This window comes from Thamnophis sirtalis, unplaced genomic scaffold, assembly GCF_051295495.1.
Source record: "Thamnophis sirtalis isolate CommonGarterSnake01/CBP01778 unplaced genomic scaffold, rThaSir2_p1.2 scaffold_5, whole genome shotgun sequence".
NCBI classification, from domain to species: domain Eukaryota; kingdom Metazoa; phylum Chordata; class Lepidosauria; order Squamata; family Natricidae; genus Thamnophis; species Thamnophis sirtalis.
Genome location: NW_028261385.1, coordinates 117,897,259 through 117,920,475, shown reverse-complemented (window position 1 = coordinate 117,920,475; position 23,217 = coordinate 117,897,259). Strand labels below are relative to the sequence as shown.

At 37.7% G+C, this 23,217-nt stretch overlaps 1 protein-coding gene and 1 pseudogene across 4 annotated transcripts in view; both read right to left on the bottom strand.

The window, feature by feature from the left end:
* Nucleotides 1–23,217, bottom strand: part of CLIC5 (CLIC family member 5) — a 78,366-nt gene that overhangs the window by 35,292 nt on the left and 19,857 nt on the right. For 3 of the 4 annotated variants that reach the window (XM_014062563.2, XM_087716743.1, XM_014062573.2), the window contains exons 2-3: nt 536–645; nt 133–258 (exon numbers count right to left, since the gene is read on the bottom strand). In XM_014062563.2, coding sequence (XP_013918038.2) covers nt 133–258; nt 536–645 — 236 coding nt within the window. Of the gene's footprint in view, nt 1–132; nt 259–535; nt 646–16,525; nt 16,713–23,217 lie in introns of those variants that run through there. The other variant, XM_087716742.1, reaches the window with a different exon arrangement.
* On the bottom strand, nt 8,806–9,684 carry LOC148045613 (uncharacterized; annotated as a pseudogene).

The window sequence follows — 23,217 nt, the reverse complement described above, 5'->3', positions numbered from 1 at the left end:
ACAAGCTATGAGAAAGGCAAACTAATTAAAAGCAAAGCTATTAATATATTTGTCATTTACTTTTATATAGTGCCTGACAATTTTAATATAACTCTAATAAAATATTTCATAAACAAAGATAATATACATTACTTTGGAGGTGAAAGAGTTTCCTCCAAAAATTCCTCAATCTTGTTTATATCTGTCTTGACTTCTCCATTAAAAGTCAGAAATGGTGGGTGGGTCCCAGGAGCTAAATTATGTAAATCAGCAGGCTTTCTGTGGAAACCAAGAACAATACATTAATATATGTTTAATCACGTATGCTCTTACTCATATTATTCCTCTTTTGTAATGATTCAATTCTTCGTCTTTTTCTGAGTAGCTATCTTAATAAGTGCCATATAATTAAAAAGGGTAAGATTTTCTTATTAACATGAGAAAATGAAGATTCCTAATATAGATGGGAATAAATTAATGTAATAACATTAATCAAAAAAACATCCTTCCAAGAGGGCCAAAAACTTACAGTCTTACTTTAATTGATAACATTTACCTTTTCAGATCAACTGTGGTTACATTGAATACAACCCCTTTGAGCCAAAGTATCATGAAAAGACGCTGTGAGAATGGACAGTTCCCAATGCTTTCTCCATCTATGCCAGCCTACAGATAATAGGAAATCAACAGAGAATTAAACAATCAATTACTTTAAGATAAAAAAGTTTGGCTAAACAATAAAAATAAACCCTACATTCCTTTAGGATAACTACATGGATTCCTTTGATTCATTCTATTCTGAGCATATAAATTCTTTTTGGTTTTGTTTTCAAACACAACTCTGGCTAGATCAGAGGCATTACATACCATTACTAGCCGACGTCTTATAAACTGGCAGTGAGCATTCTCTAGACTTGGAGAGAATGGATCAGATTTTATAAACAGCTATTAAACAGATAGAACATTAGGCTTGAAGTCAAGTTTAGGGAAGAAAAAAAAATGAAGAAAATTAGGCTTTTTAGGAAAAGAAAGAAAGAGAGCATTCATTTAAAAAATTCCTACACAAAATCTAGGATGTTAGGTATCTCTGTTGTAATTGTTGCTACTTCCAAGCTGGCCTATTGTAGTCTGTTCACAGGTCGCTTTTTCATTTTATTTGGCATATGGGGATCCTGGGAGTGACAAATAAAAAAAAAAATACTCTACATGAATAAATTTGGAAAGTTGGAGAAAAGAATCACACAAAGAATTCCTCTCGTCTGGGAAGCAGCAGTTTGCCATGTGTAGATATTTGAATGATGGTACAAAGGAAAGGTTCCTAAAAGGGAAAGCATCATAAAAAACATAGGAGTAGTACACAAAAACATTAGTTGATTCACTAGGACAAATAAATGGAGTGTTATTGTGGCAGGTAAATGTTGTTAGGAAGACTTTCCTATTTTTACTTACACTTCGGTGTCCTCACTCCTGCCCAATTGTGATCTGAGATCATGCTTTTCTGCCCTTTGGATTTGCACCTGCCACTCCTTTCCACTGGTTTGCTAGTTAATTTTTGGTTACAGCTTTTGGCTACCATCCCTTTCCGCACATGCTGCATTCTTTCTCTTTTCTCCACATATCATCAATCTGCTTTTGGTTCATTGCTCCTCTCCCTAATTCTTTAATCTGGCACACCCTTTGACTTATAAATATGATCTATCATGACCTACGGAAGCTTGCTAATTGAATACGCATTCCCTTTGTTTGGTTTATTGGTATGATTTTGTATTGACAAATCTAAGTTGAATTGGACAGAATTGGATGTTCAAAGCAAAATTATTAGAAGTGTCTCTTTTTTATATATACTTTTTCTCCTTTCACAGAAAAAATGGTTTTGATATTAAATATTAAGAAAATTTGATAGAAATCAGTTAAGTCAACAAAAGCTATTGAGCATTGGAAAATTAGAAAACAATCCTATATGCTTGAAGAACATAAAGTGTTTTTCATTCAATTGGACCAAGCTGTATTTGAAATATTTGATCCTAGCTTTTCCAAGTTATAATTGTTCTTTTCTTATATTATTGTAAAATATATGTACATAATCCTTTATGTTATTTTGATACGGTGATACTTGTACAGAATCGACTAAAGATTATTAACAATTTAAAGTTTAGATAAAAGATAAAAGGAGAAAAATATTAATTACTATTATGATTTCAAATATCAATGGTAATGGTAATGGTATTTAGTTTATTATCAAAAATTAAATAAGACATTTAAAAAATCCTGTAGATTGCATCAAAATATCTGCTATACAGTAAAGGCTTTTGTCTTCAATTAATTACTTAGTATTAATGTCTCCAGCCTATTGATACTTAATATTAATTGAAAATTATATTCTAGTTATATATTAGAAATCTGAATAAATAATTAGATGTGATTTCACATGTTTAATTTCATGTTTGATTACATAAAATCAACTAGCTGCTATCAATGTCATAACTCTTTCAAAGTTTCGGCTCCTAAGAGTCCTGCTGGGAACACCCCTTCAGACTCCAAGACACATTGCACAGCCTTAGTTATATTCTGAAATACTGGCTAAAATTATTTGTTCGGGGTGGGTAGAGATTTTGTGGTGGAATATAAGTTGGCTTCCCAGGAAGGAGAGGCTGCTTTCCAGAGGCAAAGAGTCAGTGAAGCTTGGAAAGTTTGGTGGGAGGAAGAGGGTTAAAAAGGCTGAACTCCATATGTTTCATGGGTATATCTGTAGTTATGCGAACAGTTGCTTTAGTGTGACAAGATTCTGTCTGCAAGTGAAGAACAATAAAGAAAACTGCTCATAAGTAACACTGGAGGTTTTAAAGAAGAAAGTGGACAACCATTTGTCTGAAATTGTACAGACGGTTGGTCCCTTCCAACTCTATTATTCTGTTATTCATGTGTAGTTCGTGGGGCCTGACAGATTCTTAAACCAGGTAATCCTTGTCAACAAATTTTGATTCGTCATGGAAAAAAGCATGTAGATTCTTAGCTAATCTTTGAGAATACTGTGGCCTAAGAGTTCTAGAAAAGGTTAAGCAACATATCCCAGATGGAAATTTGCAGAACAATAGTAGCAGAATGTATTATTTGGGGTTTCCCCCACTATTCCTAAAGGTAATAAGGCATCTTTGCTGTTCTCATCATAGACATTTACTTTCATCAGGCTTCATCAAGATTCTGGAAGGGAAATAAAGTAACCTTTCCTTTGAAGACCTACTCTTAAATCAGAGTTATCTATTTGCTGAACTGTCCGTACAGGGCCCCCTGAATTAATACCATCCCTTCAAACTGCTCTGGTTATTCTATGAAACTAATTCTGTTTTTCTATTACCTGACAAATTCTTTGAAAATTCAAAACAGGTTCAAAATATAAAGAATCTCCAAGTATATACATACAATCTGATAGACTGCTTCCTATATTAAAAAGCAATTAATTACCCAGCTTACCTTTTAGGCATTTTTACTTTATTATACTGTTTGCTGCTGGAATTAAAAATTAAAACAGAATTTTGGCCTGTAACCAAAAATAAATGTAAATTGAAGTGAATTATATGGCTGGATGCTATTGATCACCAGACTACATTCTTCTCTTTCCCTGCTCCCAACTTGAAGTTTTCTTTCTATGGAGTTGAGAGACAGTTCAAAAATATGTTGAGTGGACAGGAAAAGAACCAAAAAAGCACCCTTTGAAGCTCTGAAATGATTCCAAATGTTTGATACAAGACATATTGGAAGAGGTCAGAATTGCTTTGATGTGTCCATTTTGGTTACTAACTGAGGATTCAGCCAAAGCAAATGCATACTGCATGTAAGGGTGACTGTGTGTCAACGATGAAACGTGTTTTTTTTTTTATATTGGTAGCTATGGGCTCATGCCAAGGTCAAAGCATGCCAATATATCCAATGCTCTGTCAGCTACAGACCAAAGGGATGGAAATGAAGATAGAAAAATGTTTACATTTTTCTACTCTCTCCTAAAATATAGTTCCCCTTGCAGGAAAAGAGAAATTAATTTAGAGCAGCTCTCATACTGTCCAGATTTTTGGCCTAATTTGGGGATGTGGCAGGAGATTGTACAAGGATTGGATCCAAAACTCCTCCCATCCTATCCAGGACTCTGCATCTCCTTTCATAACTTTGCAAGATTGGAATTTTCCAACCTCAGAAAGCACCAGGGAAGAAATCTCTAACCTTGTGGGGAGAGGGCGGCTCTCCACTGCTGTGGTCTCAAAGGCCACATAATGGCAGTTTGATAGTATTACCTGTTAATTATCAACCACTGAACACCAATCGCTTTGAACTATTAAACAATATCAAAAGGTCACCCTTTTAACTGGCACTCTTGACATTTTTCAAAATACATTGTTAAGTTGCATACACCTGCAGATACATTCCTGTCCTAAAGTTGTTAGAAAAGAGCATGAAAGAGTTTGTAAGGGAGAGGGAAAGATGCACCTCTCCCAAACATCTATTTGAAGAACACAGGTAGTGCTTGACTTATGTGTCAACTGTCCCATTTCAACTAAAGAAACTCTCAGCTCTTTTAGATTACCAAGAGCGTAGCTTTATTGAAAGATCCATCTAGGTACAGCAGAAGCAAAGTCACTTCTTAGATTTTTCCGCGAAAACCCACATAGGTAAAACCCCTTTTCCCCCTTCAGGCCACCCACAGTTCATAGTTTACCAATTGGTTTCAGTTCTTTTGTTTTTGGAAAAGATTGTCTGGTCTGCTCAAACATTTCATAACTTAACCTTGGTGTCTAAACATCCCCACAGCAACAGAAGCCTCTCTTGCATTCGGAAGCTTCCCTCCCGCTTAGGAAATCACCTCCCCTCATCCCCTCTTGCTGTTTGGCAAACTGAGTGTCATAACAGGTCCAACTATGGAGTAGAGTAAGTTTTGACATTATGACCATAATTGGGCCCAAAATTCACCCCATTTTAAGACCTTGTTGTTAGATCACTCGAGTTGTTAAGTTAGTAACACTGTTGTTAAGTGAATCTGGCTTCCACATTGAGTTTGCTTATCAGAAGTTCACAACTGATGATCACATGATTGAGACATTGCAACATCATAAATATATGTCAGTTGCCAAGTATTTGAATTTTGATCACTTGAACATGGGGATGCTGCAATAGTCGTAAGTGTGGAAAATGGTCATGTCACTTTTTTCAATGCTATTGTAACTTTGAACAGTCACTAAATGAATGGCTGTAAGTCAAGGAGTACCTGCAAGGTGTTGGATACATTGTCCCCACCCACCAAATTGTTTCTTAAATAGTGTAGAATAGAGGAAGGGTCACCTGGGATCACATTTTCCATCTTTGCTCTGCTATTAGAATAACCAAAAGCTGCACCTTTTGGCACTGTCCTCCTAATTATTCACAGTACTGTTTCTAGAAAGTTTTGTATGCTTTTAACATAGAGATAATGTATATTCCTGCTAATTGTCATGTCTCTCTCTATCTATATATTTCTACCTGCATTTTCCCCCTTTCCCCTTTTTATCTTTGCAGATGTTACATAAAGAAACATGAACCAATAATTTCGCTAGTTGAGCTGATTACTTGCTCTGATTTGGAGGTAGGGCTTGACTAGAGTAGATGGGTACAGATTAAATTGGAAATTACCCAGAGTAATTTCCCAACATAAAGAAATATCATTGTGCAAGAATCTAAAAACAAAGTAACATAGCTCCAAACGGCCATTTTCTGGGATTGAGGTTCCTTCTCATTTCACTCCTTATATAAACCAATGAACTTAGAAATCTTTTTCCTCTATTTTATTGTACATCCATTTTATCTGTGCTCCCAGTAATGTTCTCTGCACTAATTTTTAATTTTTTTTTCTTAAAGATGTAACTCTAAAAATAAAGGATTGTTTCTTCTTATTTTTTTCTGAAAAGGCGTTTGGGAGAAACAAATCTCTTTCATTCATAGGAGGAGGACTATATCACTCCCATTTGAATGGATAAAACATGAATGCTATTCCCCCCCCCCCACACACACACCCCACCAAAAAAATAAAACACATTCATTGAGTGGCAAATCTTCCAGAATTTTGCTTGCAGTTTACTGTGGAAGATTGATGGCCGCTGCTTGAGAATTGGGAGTTATTATTTATTATACTTTGGTTCTTTTGGTTAATCAAAGTAATCTTCCTCTGATCCGGAAAGTAGCTGAGAGTTGGACACTTTCTTCGAATGCTTTGATTACCTGCCTGGGTTGGGAACGGAGACACCATCCTTAAGTGTTCTTTGCCATAATTAAAGAGTGGGTTCCAGAAGGTGGCAGTAGGAGACCAGTGCTGAACCTCATGGGCATCTTTCCTAGGGATTCTGCCAGTTCAGCTTCCTCTTCTCCAAAGATTCAGAATGAAGTGTCTAGAAATTCATATTGCAGATAGCCATGCTGGAAGGGGTCAAATCAGGATAGATGCAGCGCTAAGCTGCTATATTGTGCTGAAAATTAGTAATTAATAATAGGCCAGAATGAAGGCTAATATAATTAAACTCAAAGTAAAATGGAAATTCTCTTACTAGGCTCAAGGTGGTTTGGAATAGGATTGTATCCCTAAAAATTCCTTTTCTAAAATTTTATATATTTTATTTAAATCATTTTATTAAGTAGCTTAAAGTCATCAGCATTAAATTAAGATAGGGTAAGGATTAACTCCCTAAGAAGGGAACAACCATTGTTATAATTGGGGTTGCTATAACAGGAATGAATGAAATAGCCTTTTTTTGCTCAGCTAAAAATTATCACTATAGTATTTTGAGATACTGAAAAATCTCTGATACAGGATAGCACAACTGAGTTCTATAAGGAAAAAAATCTCCCCTGTTCCTTTCCAAGACTGGATTATACCATGTTATAAATAGTGGGAAAATGGAGGAGGTTTATATGGTTTAAAAGAACAATTATGATACTATTTAAGGAAAACAATGAAAAATAAAAAAGAGGGAAGAAAATAACACTGAAAATTTGCAATGATTGATTGAATTAGGCTTTGATGATGCATGGAAATAAAAAGCAGGATAGGGAGATAATTTAGGACAAAAAATAGCACCAGAACCTGTAGGAAATGGTCACTTGTTCCCAATTGTTAATGAACCATCTTCCACTCCTTACAAATACATGCCTGCTGAAATTTCCTGCTGAGAGAGAGTTGAAATTCAATTTTCTTACCCTAGAAAGCATAAGTAAAGCTTTCATTTTAAAAAAATACTGATACATCATTTTATTATTTACAGTTCAAGCCAACCACAGTATAGTCAAAACAGTGGAGAATGCTTTGACACTTGATGAACAATGATAGACAGAATGTCTATGATACAAGCAGGATGCTTCAGTGTATCATAAGTGAAGCAGAGAAATAGGAAATGAGAAAGGCTGTGATTTCCATTCCCCCAACATCTCCAGCAAATGAAATGAAAAGCTTTGGGAAAGAATTCTTGCATGTATGAGTCCCTGATCTTCTTCCTCCCTGCACAAGATAACTTGCTGTGGAATTGACAAGTGCCATAGCAGCTTGTATACTACTTATGAATTTTCCTCTTTAGATTGAGCTGATAACATAAAAATGAATATTTATTCATAAAAAGGTGTATCATACATTTTCATGGGATCTTTTTTTTTTACATCGGCCAAAGGTTGTGTGCATTTTCAAAAAGGCATTTCAGAAAGCAAAAATTAAACCTGGTCCAACTGGATTTTGCAATGGTGGAGAGGTAGGAATTTGGCCAACACTTTTTCTGTTGCTTTCCAGAGGTCCAAAGGGCTGTGTTGGCTCTCGTGTTTAGAACACGGAATCAGAAGACCACTGAGAGGTAGACATCTCAGCAGTTCAAAACGTGAGAGTAAGCCAAATGATGGAATGAGCTCCTATCAGTTTGTCCCAGCTCCTGACAACCTAGCAGTTCAAAAGCATGTGAATGCAAGTAGATAAATGGGCACCCCTTTTATGGGAAGGTATCAGAGACATGAAAGGAGCCCTCTCGGGATTCCCCTTGGCAACCGTGATGTCACTGGCTAATCCTTTCAACACTTGGTAGGCGCTTCCGACATGAATGTAGTAGTAGTCCAGAAGCCTAAACAAATTAAATGAATGTTAATATTATTATTAACCTCAATCTTAAGGTCATTTTATTACCTCCACCCCAGAAAGGTCCCCAAAGTTCCTTGGTGGGTGATTGGTGGTTATTCAGTATTTCTGAATTATGAATTATTTCTGTACTGTTGATTCTAAAAAATTATCTACAGCTAGCAAAACTATATAAAACAAAAACATCATATAAATGCATCCTCGTCCACACTTAAACCTGGCATTTTATTACATAACTCTTCAAATTTCTGCAAAATAATTATGTCTTCAATGTCCTTTAGAAAGTTGTTTTATCAATGGTTAGTTAAAAGATGTAGAAATCAGAAGATGAAAGATGGTATTTATACTGGTATGTATAAATAAATGATGCAAGAATTTCATTATATATAAGTAAACATTAGTATAATCACAGTTGTTGTTATTATCTTTTATTCATTAAACATGAAACACAGTCAACTGAACATTTTAAAATGTGTCACAAATACCATTGACTGATGCTAATGGTTGATTTTGATTGCTGCCAGCATCCCAGGTATCAACCAAGTACCTTCTTAAAATATAAGATGTTCCAAGTAGTGCAGTTTTTTGCAGTTCCGCTGGTGTTATTGCAGGGAGCTGCAATTTCTTGATGTGTTTTGTAAAATTCTTGGACATGGTGCCAAGTGCCCCGATAACAATGGGTATCACTGTTACATGTTTCATCCATAACTGTTTTGATGGCTAGGTCGCAATATTTCGTGATTTTTTTCCAGTTCTTTTTCTTCTACTCTGGCGTCTCCTGATACAGCGATATTAATAAACTGTACTCTTCGGCCCTCGACAACCGTGATATCTAGCGTGTTATGTTCCAGATGACGATCCGTCTGTATTCAAAAGTCCCACAAGAACTTCACCTTCTCATTTCCGGTAACTTTTTTCACTTTATGTTCCTGTGACTTTTCGGATAAAGGTAGGGCATATTTTTTAAATAATGACCAGTGGACTAATTTAGCAACTCAATCATGTCTAGCTTTGTAATCAGTTTGCACAATTTTTCTGCATTCACATATTAAGTGTGAAATAGTTTCAACTTTGTTGTTGCAAAGTTGGCAAATTGGATTGTCAGTGGATTTTTGTATCTTCGCTTTCAGGGCATTAGTTTGTAGTGCTTGTTCTTGAGCAGCAAGTATTAAACCTTCCATTTCTTTCCATGTCAACTTATCACATTTTCCCTCAATGTTTTTCAAGTGTTGTCCATGAAAAGCTTTGGTTTTCTATCTACTTAATCTGTCATCCAGCTGTTTTTCCTTATATTCTGCCTTTGTTTCTGTTGTTTTTATAATATTCTCCATTTTCACAGCCTGCAGCAATTTTTCTGTACTTTGGTTTACATAATCATTCAAACTTTGTTTTTTTTCTTCTACAGTTTGATGGATTTGCAATAGCCCTCTGCCCCTATTTTTCTTGGCAGGTACAAGCTGTCAATGCCACTTCGTGGATGTAAAACATGGTACATATTCAAAAGTTTGCACGTTTTCTGCATTTGTTCTGTTTTTGCTGTTGTTGTCGTTATCATCATTATCATTAATATTTTGCATAAGTAAATTGAAACAGACAATACACTGTTTATTAAACCCTTATGTATTTTAAAGTGTGTGTGTGTGTGTGTGTGTGTGTGTGTGTGTGTGTATGTATACTCTCAGAAGGAAGAGCGTTTGTGATTTGGCTATACACAGAAGAAGAGGCAGATTCTTGTTCCTACTTCCCTTACCTGAATTTCAGATTCTTAACAACTTCATTCTAACTAAACATATTGTATAGGTTGGTACCACTTAAGAGTAGTCAGTTCTTAAGATAGAATTTAATAGGATGTAGTAGAAATTGTGTGTGTATGTGTGTGTGTGAGAGAGAGAGGGGGGGAGGGGGAGGTGGTCAGTCATACAAAATTTTGCTGGAAAATTTAGATAAAAGAATTTCTTGCCCTGCCCAAATTGAAATAGTGCGCCCAGAGATCAAAAGAGAGGAGCTTTACCTATAGCAACCTAAAGTCATGTGTTGATCCTATCCCTATGGGAGTTATCCGACTGCAACAGTGAGTAGCTATTAAAGTATGTCAACTTCGCTGGTTTGTTGCTGATCTGGCAACAAGCCTCAGTAAAACTGCTCTGGCTTGCTGCCTGAAGGGACAAACTCTATTTGAATACCAGAACAGTTAAGAAGAAGTGCCTCAAATGTTGGTCAGTTATAAGGTGATAGCAATGTCATCAGTTCATGGTAGAAAAAAGAGATTGCTGGACTACTTTTATATGATTGTTGGGCACAAGTGGGGAAAAGATTCGGAGACCCATGGGCAATTTATGCTAAAAGTGGCACCAAGTTAATTCAAAATAGTTCAAAGAACATGCACACACACACACACACAAATAAAATGGAATAGAAAGGACAACTATCATACATTCTGCATCCTGCATCACTATGATTGGACATAACAGCAGGGAAAAGACATCAAACTGTAGCTGGACAACAGAAAACTCAAGAAAAGTAGAAACATCAGCATTTTTATATAGGTTATGTAAGTACACAGTTAGCATTATTTTATTTATTGTTAAGAATTTTTAAATTTGAAGTGCGTTAAGTTGCTAAAAAATTGCTCGTCGTATGAGAATGAATTGTAGGAAGAGACTTTTAGAAGAGATGCTTTACTATGTTAGTGCAACCATTTTTTAATTTCTCAAAGCAATTCTGGAATTCACTAGCAACAGTTATTATGCATGTAATATAAATTATGTACATCTGATTTTCAATTAGTGTTTAGGATCCCTGGGCACCTTGCTTTGTGAGCATCCCTGCAAGTGGGAATGAATCTCAACCACATTTCCATCATTTTAAATACTATTTCAGACTAACTAAAATTAATGGCAACTAAGAACTGAAAGTGAACTCTGAAAACGTAATAAGAGAAGATACTGAATTATTTATTGAAATTCCATGACAGTGCTAGCACAATTAGAAACAGTATGAATGTACAGCTCTTGCAAATATTGAAATAGAATGTTTTATTTACTCTTTAATACTGGCATCTTGACCTCAAACATTCCCTCATAATTCTGTCCTGATTTCAGTGTCATTTGCTTCAGACAAACAAACTATGTTTCAGCTTTGAATTCTGAAACCTATTGTCCTAAGATGTGGATTTAAGAGCCCTGCAAAATCATGCAGTTTACTCACAATCTTTTCTCTTTCAGATGTGTTGGACCTCTGATTCCAGAACATTCAAAGGCTTGGAATTCTGCCATTTGAACTTCAGGACATTTGAAGGGAAATGTCAGATTGAGAGTTCAATGAAAATAAGGTTTTGCTGCAGAAGATATCAGGGATGGGTTCCTGCCAGTTCTAACTACTTCTGTAGAAGAGGTTCCACAAATCTACAGTGCCATTTAGAACCGATTCCAGTTCCCTCCCCTCGCCCGTCCACACCTTGGTTGAGCCAAGGTGGCGCAGTGGTTAAATGCAGCACTGCAGGCTACTGCTAGATCAGCAGTTCAGCGGTTCAAATCTCACCGGCTCAGGGTTGACTCAGCCTTCCATCCTTCCGAGGTGGGTAAAATGAGGACCCAGATTGTTGGGGGCAATATGCTGACTCTCTGTAAACCGCTTAGAGAGGGCTGAAAGCCCTATGAAGCGGTATATAAGTCTACTGCTATTGCTATCATCAAGATGAAGAGCGAGAGAATGAATTCTGGGAGTTGAAGTCCACAAGTCTTAAAGCTGTCAAGTTTGAACACCCCTGGGGTTTTTTTTCTAAAGGGTTAGGGGTGCAAGGGTCTTGTAACTTGACAGCTTTAAGACTTGCATGCTTCCAATGTCAGAGTTTCTGAGCCAACATTTTGGTTGCTAAGCAAGAGTGTTGTTAAGTGATTTCACCACATTTTACAAGTTGGCCACGCCTACCCAGTCACACGGCTGGCAAGCCACTCCCACCCAGTCACACGGCCAGCAAGCCACTCCCACCTGGTCACATGGCCAGCAGGCCACTCCCACAAAGCAGGCCACACCTATAGAAGAGGTTCTAAAAAAATTTGAAACCCATCACTGGAAGATATGCAGATATAGCAGCGTGGATAGGCTTGTACAATGTTAAATTTGGTATATTACTGCTGCCAGAACACTTGCTCTTGTGTTTTTAATTATTTTTACTAAAATATTTTCACAGAATAAAAACAATAGAAATTTAGAGAAAAGGGGAATGAATGTAAAAAAAAAGTAAAAGAAAACTGATAATAGAATATATTATATATAGAGGTGGACTTTAGTCTTCTTTAAAGTAGTTATAAATTCATTTATATTTTATCCTCTCTCTCTCATTGTGACTCTGTTTATCACTGCTGCAGCTACCTTCTTTCCATATTCCACCCTTTCTACTCATCAAGCCTATAAATCACAAGTTCATTTTTTTCTGTTTCAACAAAAAAGTCCATGAAGGGTTTCACACAGTGGTGGAATTCAAAATTTTTGCTACCGGTTCTGTGGACATGGCTTGGTGGGCATGGCTTTCTTGGTGGGCATGGCAGGGGAAGGATACTGTAAAATTTCCATTCCCTCCACACTCCAGGGGAAGAATATTGTAAAATCTCCACTCCCTCCCCACTCCAGGGGAAGGTTACTGCAAAATTCCCATTCCCTCCTGATCAGCTGGGACTTGGGAGGTAGATAATAGATGGGGGTGGAGCCAGTCAGAGGTGGTATTTACCGGTTCTCTGAACTGCTCAAAAATTCCGCTACCTGTTCTCCAGAACTAGTCAGAACCTGCTGAATACCCCCTCTGGTTTCTTGTCACTACAAAATGTAGTTACTGTCTTTTCTCTAATCAAATAGATCAATTTTGTAATCTCTGCAAATTCTGCCATCGTCACCAGCAACAGCTCCACTGTGGATATTTCAGTCTTAATACTTGCTTTTGGCGTATTGACAAATAGAGAAGTGCTATAGATGTAACAAAGAAAAAGCAAGCTGATGCTAAATCAAGCCTTGGCTATCTTAACATCAACATAAAAGACATCAATGGATGTAATACCAAAGACAGTAAAAAGGAAAAGATGAAGACAGTAAATATCAATATTTATTATCAGATTTTTCCCATTTACATCAGCAGTCTGGAGTGTATGATTTGACATAATTCAGTATTCAAGATGATTCTCAAACTTGATCCTTCAAACTATATTTTCATTCAAAACAAATCAAAGAATATGAGCTTTGCTAACTTCTCCATTGGTACTTCTATTTTCAGTCTTTCAGCACTCATCCAGTCCACTAGTAATATAGTCAAGGAGTTCAGACAGTCCTGATAAAAGAATGGTTTTCTCTTAAAGGCCATTAAAAGATCATTGAAAGAAAGTAAAAAATTAATTCCTGGGAAAGCAGACTCAAAATAACCCTGACTTGATTCTGTTTGGCATAAAATGAGGCAGAGAGAAATTCTGGCAGGATGACAAGATTCTGTAACTCTTCTCTACAGTCAATAAAGTAGCATTCCTGGAAGCAAACTGGCAGCCAATGGAACCCCCACAATATTGTTATCACTTGATCGTATTCCAGGTAGTCCTTGAATTATGGTAATTGAGCCTAAATCTCCATTGCTAAGCAATACAGTTATTAAGTGAGTTTTGCCCAATTTTACAACCTTTCTTTCCATAGCAGTGACTCACTGCAGTTAAATTAGTAATACAGTTGTTAAGGGAGTTTAGCTTTCCCACTAGCTTTGCTTGTCAAAAGGTCACAAAAGGTGATCACATGATGCCCGGACATTGCAACCATCATAAACCAATGCCAGCTGCCAAGCATCCGAATTTGGTCAGGTGACCATAGTGATGCTGCAACTCTTGCAAATGTGAAAAACGGTCATAGGTCACTTTTTTCAGTGTTGTTGAAACTTTGGCTATTAAAAGAATGGCTGTAGTATTTAGTATTTATTGAGTTTGTATGCTGCCCTATTCCTGAGAGACTCAGGGCGGCTCACAATAAAAAAGGGAGGGGATACAAAAAATAAAATAAAAACAACAATTTAAAATTCTACAACAGCCAAAACCTCGAATGGGGCTGGATAGTTCAACAGCCCCAGGCCTGCCGGAACAACCAGGTCTTAACCGCTTTGCGGAAGGTCAGAAGGGTAGTAAGGGTCCGGATCTCCACGGGGAGATCGTTCCAGAGGGCCAGAGCAGCCACAGAGAAGGCCCTCCCCCGAGGAGTCACCAGCCGACATTGGCCGGCAGATGGAATTCGGAGGAGGCCTAGTCTGTGAGATGTAATAGATCTTTGGGAGGTAACTGGCAGGAGGCGGTCTCTCAAGTACCCAAGATACCATGTAGGGCTTTAAAAGTAACGACTAGCACCTTGAAGCATGTCTGGAGACCAATGGGCAGCCAGTGCAGCTCGTGGAGGATAGGTGTAACGTGGGTGTACCGAGGTGCACCCACAATCGCTCGCGCGGCTGCGTTCTGGACAAGCTGAAGTCTTCAAACACTCTTCAAGGGCAGCCCCATGTAGAGCGCGTTACAGTAGTCCAGTCTTGAGGTGATGAGGGCATGAGTGACAATCCGAAGGGCCTCCCGGTCCAGGTAGGGCCACAATTGGTGCACCAGGCGAACCTGGGCAAAGGCCCCCCTGGTCACAGCCGACAGATGATGTTCTAAAGTCAGCTGCGGATCCAGGAGGACTTCCAAATTGCGAGTCCTCTCTGAGGGGCGTATAATTTCACCCCCCAGGCTGAGGGTTACCTGCAGTCGAGGGTTACCTGCAGTTTGCATCGATTGTCTGTCAGGCAGGCAGGCAATTGTGTTATGTATTAGTGTAGCTTCTGATTCATCATCAAGGAAGTTCCAGGTAGTGCAAATTGCATGTAGAGATAATAAGGGGCTAATCCCTCAAATCAGCACCTCCTGATTCAGGAAACGTTGTATCTGGTAAACCAGCCATTGTCTCCAACTGCTGCAAACCCAGAAGGACCCCCAGATAGCAAGACTGCTCTTTTAGCGCAGGGCTCCCCAACTCCCAGGCAGTGGCCCACTATTGGGCCACAGGTCATTTGGAACCAAGCCACAGAAGTGACAGGTAAGTGAGCACGTGTAGTTACCCTTGCGTGAGCAGTAGTCAAGCACATGCGCACAAAGCTCTGTTTGTGCGAGTGGCATGTATGCCTGCTGCTTGCGCAAATGGAGCTGCATGCACACGAGAATGCTCACGCGGAACCAACTCCTCTCTCTCCTACCCCCCCCAGTCCACAAAGCCAGAAAGGTTGGCGACTGCTGCTTTAGAAAGACTACCATCCTACTAGCAGTTGGAGTTGGAATTTTGTTGGATAGAGAATTAAAAAGAACTTGGGGATCATCATTAAATAGTACCTTTTGTCGTGGACTTATTAGCCATGAAAACTTTCTACTGCATAACAGTTACCTGTTTAGATAGCAAATGATTTTTCATTGCCCAACAAAAGGCCCTATAAATGCTGCTTATGTAATAATTTATAACAATACTCATTTCAATTGTAACACAAAATACATTTCCTCTTCTGATGTTCACCAGCATCTCTTTTAACTAAATTCAGACACACACCAAAAAGGAAAACAAAATAGTACTATAATGGCAGTTATATATCACAAATTACAACTGACATCTAGAAAAAAACTGGTAACTAAAGCAAATATTCATCTAGCAATTGCAGCAGCACGTACAATAAGTAGGTAAGGTCAGGAAGACCCACAAGTACTGTGTGTGTGTGTGTGTGTGTGTGTGTATGTGTATATGTATGTATATGTATGTATGTATGTATATGCATATGTTGATGATAAATGGTTTTTAGACTACTATTTTTACAACTGTTTTGAATTCCATATTTTACACCAGAAGAAACAGAGATTGTTCAAAATATTGTATTTTTTCCATTTATCAGCATTTTTGAAATACGGGCAAATCTTGTGATTACAGTTGCATGTTGCAGTGTTCAGGTAAAATATCTCATGTTAACAATCCCCCCATCTCTGCTTTCCCCAATGAAACATAAAAGGAGTGTGCAAGTCATTAAGTGGAGCATGGGGTGCCCCCTAGATAGGGGAGACTGTTGGAGGCCTATTACAGGCCCAGGCCCACCTTTCCTGGCCCTCTCAAATCCTCCCCCAACCCTGACACACCCCATGCTCCATTTCCCACATCTTGCACCCCAATAAAGATATGGAACCCCAACCTTCATGTTTGGGACCCCAAATTCATCTTCCTAAACTTCATCTTTAAGAGCACCCATTTTACAGAAGCCTGTTTTTCTTTCCATATTGCTCTCACTTCATTTTACCCTGTCTGCACAGAAGCATAAAACAAGAAACTGCCAAACATACTTTGCTAAACAAAAGAAATTATACTTAGCTCTGCAGGATGTGGTTAGAACAGTACCTAGAAGATTGTTGCAGCTGGGGTTGAGGAGCAAGCAGGGGTCTAGGTGGTAGAGGTCATGCTGGGAACAGTTGAATAGCATGACTTGCACACATGCTATTCCAAGCTGAACAGCATAACTTGCATACATGCTATTCATAAGAAATTCTTAACCAGTCATTGTATTGCTGCTTTGCATTTCCTGTATCCTGAGGTATAAAAATAGAATGCTAGTCTTGCTCAGGGCTCCTCCCAGCTCCTTTGTTAGCTGACAGGGAGCCCCTTTGCTTCTGATCAGAAATAAAGTGACAAATTTTCCTTGACTCTGATTGAATGGTCTTTGCCAGTAAACAATGATGGCTCTTGACCATCTAGACACCTTATCCCACTCCTACCAAGTCCTCCCAAGCCTTGGGCTGATACCCACCACGCCAGGCTAAATACTCTCCTCCTAACTTACCCTTTGAAGAGCTCAGAGGCCTTCCAAAGTGCTAGAATGACTAGGGTTTTTTTTTTTTTTTTTGAGGCCTCATGGTTCGATTCCAAAAACGACTGCCATTTTGTCCTGGTGGCTACATTTGGGTCGCTGCCATGCAGTCCATGAACAAACTGCTTCACTTTGCCGCCTTAACAAGATCTGCACAATGCTGCAGAAAACATTTAGAAGTTTCTGCAACACTGTGCAGACCTCTCTAAGGCAGCAAAACTAAACCATTTGGTCCCTGCCCACAAGTTGCCTCCCCTCTAGAACATGAGGTGGAGAGACCTTCAAAGGATAAGTGTGAGGAGTGATGGACATGTGGGAAGCAGGCCAAGTATTGGAGAGTTCTAGTGGGATGTTATGGGGGAGAGAGGCAGAGTGGGGGAGGTCGCTGCAGCAACCATGTGGTGGCTCATAAGGGCAAATAACTTTGAAATGTATATGTAGCCTTTGGGAGGTCTGATGTAACTTTGTTCGTTAATTAGTCTGTCCTACCTCAACAGCTATCTGTATTTATCTTGCTTTTGTGAAATCAGTGTTACTCAATGTTATAACCAGGAAGAAGCTAGTTAAAGAATTTTCTCAGCACATGCCAACATCATGGTTTACTTATCCAGAAATTTCCATAAGTCTCAGAAGTTCCCCACTGCGATTATTTCTATTTTCCAGTCCCTTGAAACCAACTCACTGTAATCTTCATTGCCACTAACCTGAAAATATTAAAAGTAAGGTGAGCTAATCAGTCCTTTTATCCAGGTATTGAACAGGAAACACAAAACATTAAATCAAAATTCCACCACATTCATGTCTTAGCTCATGTGGTATGCATTTATTTGCACAGTGATTTTCAACACAGAGGAAGTTGTTAGGGGACAGTAAAGTCACCAAAGCATTATTCTTATGTTCTATTAACAGCATCTTGCCTCTATGAAAAAAGGCCCCTCCACAGATTTTATAGAGCTTCCAAACTGTAAATTGGAAAAGCTTGCCTTTTCAGTGACTCAAGATACATCAAATTTGAAATAAGTCAGTCAGAAATGAAATAGCTCAGCTTCCAAGATCAGATGAGAATGTGGGATCTCACAGTTGCAGAACTACTTCTGGAGTACTAGAAAGGAACCATGTGGAAACTCCTTAAGGCAGCATCAATTTTTCAGACCCTTCTTGATCCCTTCTTAATAGTCTCAGAGTTCCATTTCACTGAATTCAATAGGATCTTCTCGTACGAACCACAGCTCTGATTAAGATTTTGCAGGTACCTTTTATCATGTTACCACATTATTACTATGACAATGTTTAATGAATATGGAGAACCAGATCATAACCCTCTAAAGTACAAAGGTACCCTTAGTGGGTACAAAGGGCTGCCAAGGCTTACCCTCAAGATGTGAAGAGTAAGAATAATATCATGCTAGACAATATAAGGTAAATATTAAAAATGAACTGGCTAACATATTTCTAATCAACCCATTAAACATTAAGGAACTTTATACTCAAGTAACAATAGTATGTGACCTCAAACACCCTTTTCTTTAACACCCTGTCCTATTTGCTGAAATTTGGATCTAATAAGAACTTCTCAGATCACATACAGATATTTCTCATTTAACAACTACAGTTGTTAAATGAAATGGTTTCTAAGTGAAGCTGCAAGTGTACTTTGGATCTTACTTTAGCTTTCCTGTGCTTTACAAACTTACAAAAGTTGTAAATCCAAACTCTGGTGATAAATTATTTTTTCATCACTATCATAAGTGCAAATAATCACTAAATGAGGCAGTCACTAATGAAATTACCTGTACATTAATTGATAATCCATCTAGGTTGATAATACTTTCTAGGTTGGACCATAAGAAAGGCTGGGTGCCAAAGAATTGAACTATGGTGCTGGAGAAGACTCCTGCAAATCCCTTGGACTGCAAGGCGATCAAACTGGTCAGTCCTAGAGGAGATCAACCCTGACTGCTCTTTGGAAGGCCAAATCCTGAAGATGAAACTCAAATACTTTGGCCACCTAATGAGAAGGAAGGACTCACTGGAGAAGAACCTAATGCTGGGAAAGATTGAGGGCAAAAGAAGACGGGAACAACAGAGAATCAGGTGGCTGGATGGAGTCACCGAAGCAGTAGGCATGAGCTTAAATGGATTCCAGAGGATGGTAGAAGACAGGAAGGCCTGGAGGAACATTGTCCATGGGGTCGCGATGGGTCGGACAAGACTTCGCAACTAACAACAACAACAACAACAACTAGGGTAAGCTATACTCAACTATAGGTTGTGTTTTTTTATTACATGTGTATCACCTACATCATTCTCACAATGATGGGGATGGATTATAAATTGTTCCAATAATTGTTCAAATAAATAAAAAAAGCATATCTGAATTATAAATTCAAATAGTAAATTATATTAGCAGGCAATATTTAGCACTGCAAGAGAGAAAAGGGTTTTCAGTGATTTTATTAAGGGTTATTTATTCTGCCAGGTTGACCCATCATCAGTGTTTGCCAGCAATCATTTTTGGAGGGTACTAGAAAGACACGTCACTTTCTGCTCACCCCCCTCTATCCACTATGCCTATGACCTCTAAACAGGTTTCCAGTACTGCTTTCAAAACACAATTTTCCTGCTTCTGTCATCTTGAGAATTGTCATCAGCACTATAATGTCACTGCAGATTGATTAGCTACTTTCTAAACATAGGAATGGTCCCTGGCCTCTTCTTCCTCATTAGGGTCTACTGCAACCTGTGTTATAGCAAGTCTTCCTCACTACAGGTAGTCTCGCAGTTAAAACATGTAGATGTTTAGAACGTGAGAAACACTTGCTATAACAGGCATGGCTGTGGATTTTGGACAGTAAAAGCAGGAAAACACAAGAAAGGGACTTCTGTTTTCAATCTGATTGTAGTGACTGCATATATCATATATAGATGTGGATGCTTTGATTGTGTGTGTGTGTCTGTGTGTGTGTTTGTGTGTATTCACACGTATAGATCCATATACATGAATAAAAGTACAGTATTTATATCCAGTAAGAGGTAATAACAAGAAGGAAGGCAATTGTCCATTGCTTTCCTGAAGAGAAAGTGGAAGTGGACAGCAGCAGGTGAATTATCCGATAAAGAGATGTGGTAGTTTTTGTCTGAATGGGATATCTTGTAAGCATCTCAGTCTAGACAGGATTTTTATAAATCAGTATAGAATCAAGCTGGCATCAGCATAGGGCAGGAGCAGCTTAAACGTGAAGTGCAGACATGTACTAAAACTGATCTCATTAGTAGCAGATCTGTTAGCAGTGTGAAATGTCCACCTTTCTGAATGAACAGAATTCTATTCTCTTATCAGGATTTAACATATTGCAAGCCTGTTTCAATTTTTACCCATATCAATCTTTGGCTCACTTATAAAACAGCATGTCAAAAGCTGAATTCTAAAATGTCGCTTTTCAGATGCAAGCATGACATGAAAGTAAATCCAAGTAATGAAAAGAAAACCCTATTTCCAACAGTAAATATAATTTAAGACTGAATTTGAGTACTAGGAAATGAAATATGCAGCAAATTTCTTTTAAAATGCAACGGCATGATCCATCAATATGTATATAAGCATGTCACAGACAGAATCTAGTAGCACCATTATTCCTGGCCCAATATACAAAATAATGAAAATCTCATATGGCCTTTAATATGAATGCATTGAACCAGCAGTATTTATTGTTGGTCGAAGGAGACAAAAATGTGTCATAGTGGTTAGGAAAAACATTTATGAGTGAAAGTGGGGTTTTCAAAAAAAAAAAATCTGAGGAGAGGTTTTCCTTCTATTTTCACCATTTTTACCTCAGTCTATTTGTATATTTGAAACCCTAGAAGATCATCACTATCATTTATGGCAGTAGGGAGGGAAGAAGGAAATCTAAACAGCAGCTAACATTGACTCCAGTTCAGGATTTTGACATAACAATTAACATAGTAACTGAAAAAGGTAGGAAAAGCTTCTAATTTCCTTAGTGAAGCTGCATATGAACCAGAGGTTAATGCATGCAATGATAAACCACAGTTCAATGTTATTTCTGAAAGAGATCCTTGAATAGACAAGAATTATAGTTTGTATTAATTATACTAATGTTAATAATTTTGATCAATGAATTAGCAATTGAATAAAGCTTATCGTTGTGTTAATGTCCTTCTCTTTCTCTCTGGGCTTCTAGGAACAACTACATTTGGATATAAATCGTATCAAAAAATATGAGTTATCCACATTTTTATGTATCCTCTACTAAGCTTTAATTCTTGTTCTAGGAGCATATCATGACAGACAACTTTTGCTATGAAATTATTTTTTCTTATTGCTTTCTTTTTATGTTACATTATGTTAAAACCAATTTTAGGCACAAAGACCTGCTGAAATTTAAACACAATGGAAGAGTTCACACATTGCACTAAGTCAGGTTTACGGAAAAAGTTGCAGGTGGTTGCCTTTCATACAATATCCTAAACTCAAACCTCATTATGGCTTAACATGGCATATGAATTGAACCCATTATTTTGTCAGACTGGTATGTTAGATAATAAAAGTTATACATTATAAAAACTATAATATTATAGAGGTTATATTTAAAAAAAATAAAATGGGCATTCTGTGTCCTACAGCTGTATAATTCAGTTGGGAACAATACATAAGTGGTTCTCTGCTTCCAAAAAACATTCGAGAATGTTTTTTCCCCCTCCAACTTCTCTGACTAACCTATCATTCTGTGATTACTGACTACTTTCCCATCCAAATACTTCTTGGCTTTTTCTTTCCCGATCTGCTCAGGTTTTTTTTTTAATATAGTTTAGCCAAGGTTAGTGTATGAGAAAACTAAGAGCAATAATAATAAAAAAATCTAAGCACTTAAAAAGCTAATTGTAATTTCTATAAGTAAATTACTTGATTACATTTCCCAAAATTATTTTTGGTTATCAGTTATACTACCTATTGATTGCTGTTACTGAGAAACTCAGAGGTGCTGATATATTTGAAACGCACTTCACTTTCCTTGTTTCTCACATCTATTTGCTTCAGAGGATTGGATAAGCTAAGCGTTAAGATCCACTTGGGTAAGAAAATTTCACTTGCTGACTTTAATTGGATCACTAGAACAACTCTAGCTGATATGCTAAAAGTAATTTTCTGCCAATCTCTCTGATTGTTATTCTAACAAGCTACTCTAAATATTTCTGAACATGTCTGCATAGGGAAATGGTAAAAAAAAAGTTCCACCTTTATTATTATACAAATTGTGGCTCACAGCTCAAGAACACATTCTAATTCTAACATGTAGTACCATGGCAACTTGAAATTTTCTACATCTCTTGAGCATGGAACTTAAAATAAAGCTGTTTCATTTTCTGTTCAATTTTGTGCACATTAGTAATGAAGTTCAGCTTTGGAACTTTTGTTGTGCTTTGATTCCTAGGCAAAAGAAATTCTAAGGTTTTCAAAGGAGTTGCCCAGCGGGGAAATAGTGAACTGAAATCAGTTTCCTTTAATAATAATAATAAAAAATGCTGTGTGCTACATACAGCATGTCATTCACTACTTAAACAGCCAATATTGTTCAAATCTGGCCAGGTATTATTATTCCAAAATCTGCTATCGTTACATGTACTGTATGTTTGCAGACATAAGCTGGGCAACAATAATATCCAAGTAGTCTTGAATAATTAGGATGTGCCACTGGTCTAGATCAACCTTACCACATGTTCACTACATTTGTTGTATAATGTAAAAAGTCAGGACGTTCTAACGTTTAATTCAGAATTTTGGATTACATGCCATGACTCACCATGACATACATACAGCTGCTATTATTTCACTGTGGACCTCAGGTCAAATATCGTATCTCCTAATCCTGGCATTGCCAGTCAAGCTGGGATAGCATTCAATCGGTTATTCCTGTGCTATAGTGCTCCTTGCTGACCCCCCGCATATTTAGAGAGGCAAAGACAGATGATCCCAGTGACATTTACTGTTCTGGAATGACTCTTGTAATCTGTAAAGTTACAAACATCTCCTTGTGACTTTGACTACAGCTTTACTGCCATCTCTGTGCTTTGACATCCTAAATAGCATGAAGTGAACCTTATGCAATAGTGTCAAGCAAGCAGATGCATTCATGTCAAAATATAACTCATGGCAGCCAATAACAGTTGTTGCAGGAAGATGGAAAAGAGCACCTCTTGGTGAAAG